The sequence below is a fragment of the Takifugu flavidus genome, chromosome 21, assembly GCF_003711565.1.
Source record: "Takifugu flavidus isolate HTHZ2018 chromosome 21, ASM371156v2, whole genome shotgun sequence".
NCBI lineage: Eukaryota > Metazoa > Chordata > Actinopteri > Tetraodontiformes > Tetraodontidae > Takifugu > Takifugu flavidus.
The window spans coordinates 4089003-4091008 of NC_079540.1; the positions used below are offsets into that span (position 1 = coordinate 4089003).

The 2006-nt window shown below is 42.5% G+C and overlaps 1 protein-coding gene across 2 annotated transcripts; it reads left to right on the plus strand.

The window, feature by feature from the left end:
• Window positions 1-412: 412 nt before the first annotated feature.
• smim12 (small integral membrane protein 12) lies at window positions 413-1730 on the plus strand. Of its 2 annotated transcripts, XM_057020550.1 has the most exons (3): window positions 458-530; window positions 611-663; window positions 1014-1730. In XM_057020550.1, the coding sequence occupies exon 3, from the start codon at window positions 1028-1030 to the stop codon at window positions 1298-1300; it is 273 nt and encodes a 90-aa protein (XP_056876530.1). In that variant the 5' UTR covers window positions 458-530; window positions 611-663; window positions 1014-1027; the 3' UTR covers window positions 1301-1730. The 2 variants fall into 2 exon arrangements, with proteins under 2 accessions (XP_056876529.1, XP_056876530.1); XM_057020549.1 differs by lacking the exon at window positions 611-663 and having other exon boundaries at window positions 413-530.
• Window positions 1731-2006: the final 276 nt, after the last annotated feature.

The window sequence follows — 2006 nt, forward strand, 5'->3', positions numbered from 1 at the left end:
AATGCTGTTCAGCCAAAAGCCAGAAATTACAAAATTAAAAGGGGCTACAGTTTTTTATTTAAATCCTTTGAAAACCTGGACTCATTTATTCATGTATCCCATTGATGGAAAAGTTGAAATGCATAAATATAGTCGACACGTTTTCCTTAATCATGCAGTGCAACTGCTATGTTACAGGTTGACCACCAGGTGTCGACACATTGAACTATCAAATGGTTGAAAAGAAAGCTTTCGGTTTCTCCATCACTAGTATTAGTTATTAATATCAGTGTTCTAAAAATAAAGCATTGATATACTAACCAACACATACACATTTATTGGACTCTTTTTACCGCAGAAGAGCAGCGGAAAGCATACTTGTATCCATCAGTCTTACTTTACGGCGTAACGTTTACGCTGTCGTGAAATCTGTCGCGCATGGCGTGTGGTGTCGTAAAACATATTCGCACAGTTTGACGCATGCGTAGAAGTGGCATGGAACCGATTTTCTTCCGGGACCGTATGGGGCACTGAGAGCTCTAACACTGAAGGTGAGTAATGCCTCATGAAATACACAAACACTTTATTTAAGTCTCATCAGGCTCGGCTCATGTGTTTAATCTCATCTCAGTGCTTGGCTGTTGACCTGGGGTCGATTCTCGAATTGCCGTAAAGCAGCCTGAGGTCTGTTTTGTCAATGACTTTAATAGAGTGGCTGCCTGGTTAGGTAACAATACTGATGTCATTGAGACTTTGACTTACTTTATACGTAATTCCTACATCGTAATGATACGTTGGATTTGGGAAAGCTTGCCAGGAAAATGGCAACCTGAACAAACCATAATGTAGCCACACAAATTCAATTACTGAAACAGTTCCTGCAGCAACCTGTTACTCTGTTGCATCTATTTTCTTTTCTTACAATTTGTATGGCAGTTAAGATGTGGCAGGGATACTAAATCCCCACCCCTGCTTTTGTATGTAAATGAAAGATCAAACTTACTTACTGTTTTATTCGTTTCCTTTTGAGCCAGAGTGCCGTGTAGCCATGTGGCCTGTGCTTTTTACGGCATTGAGGACCTATGCCCCGTATGTCACCTTCCCAGTGGCCTTTGTGGTGGGAGCAGTGGGCTATCACCTGGAGTGGTTTGTCCGGGGGACTCCTAAAGCTCGGGAGGAGATAAGCATTCTGGAGCGACGGGAAGACAGGAAACTGGAGGAGCAAGCAGGCATGGACGGCACCCAGGTGCTTAGCCTGAAAGAAAAACTTGAGTTCACCCCCAAAGCGGCCCTGAACAGGAACCGCTCTGAAAGAAACTAATGTTGCGCTGCCCGGAGACACTTCTTCAGCTGGAGTGACGCCATTGGGCAAATGTGAACACCAAACACTACCCAGCCGTACGCTGTCACCCCTGGACCACGTAGAAGCATGTGTGTGTGTCTGTGTTACACCTGTGTTCAAGCTAGGATAGCTATTAAAGTGCACGTAGCATCTGTGCAATGTGCTCCTTTGATTTGTTCCTTGATATTGTGAGTCCTGTTTGACCAATGACACCAAAGCACCGTGCTTGCGCACAGACAGAAACACACACACACACCTTAATATCAATTGTGTAGATCTCCAATCTGTTAACATCTGTTGGTAAAACTGGCAAATATCGACACACATTTGTGGCTCAATTGTTTGCACGCTGCACATTTGAATTGTGTTACTGGAATTGTCAATTAAAAAAAATAATTTTATGCAGCCATCTTGACTCAATGCTTTCCCATTTTAAAGACAATACTGCTGCCAAGGACAGAGAAAAGGAAGGAAGTAATGACTGCTCATTCAGCTTTGAGAAGGAAATAAGCTTCAAGGTAATCGCCAATGGACAATGAACTCTCGGCTCATTCATCATTTGGAGTTTAACCTCTGGACACTCCCGTGAACTCTTGTGCTAAATGAAAAGTCATTAAAAAATTGAGTTTATAGTTTAAACTTTTCAGGTGTCATTAAGAAAACAGGTTTCAAGAAGAATCCAGTA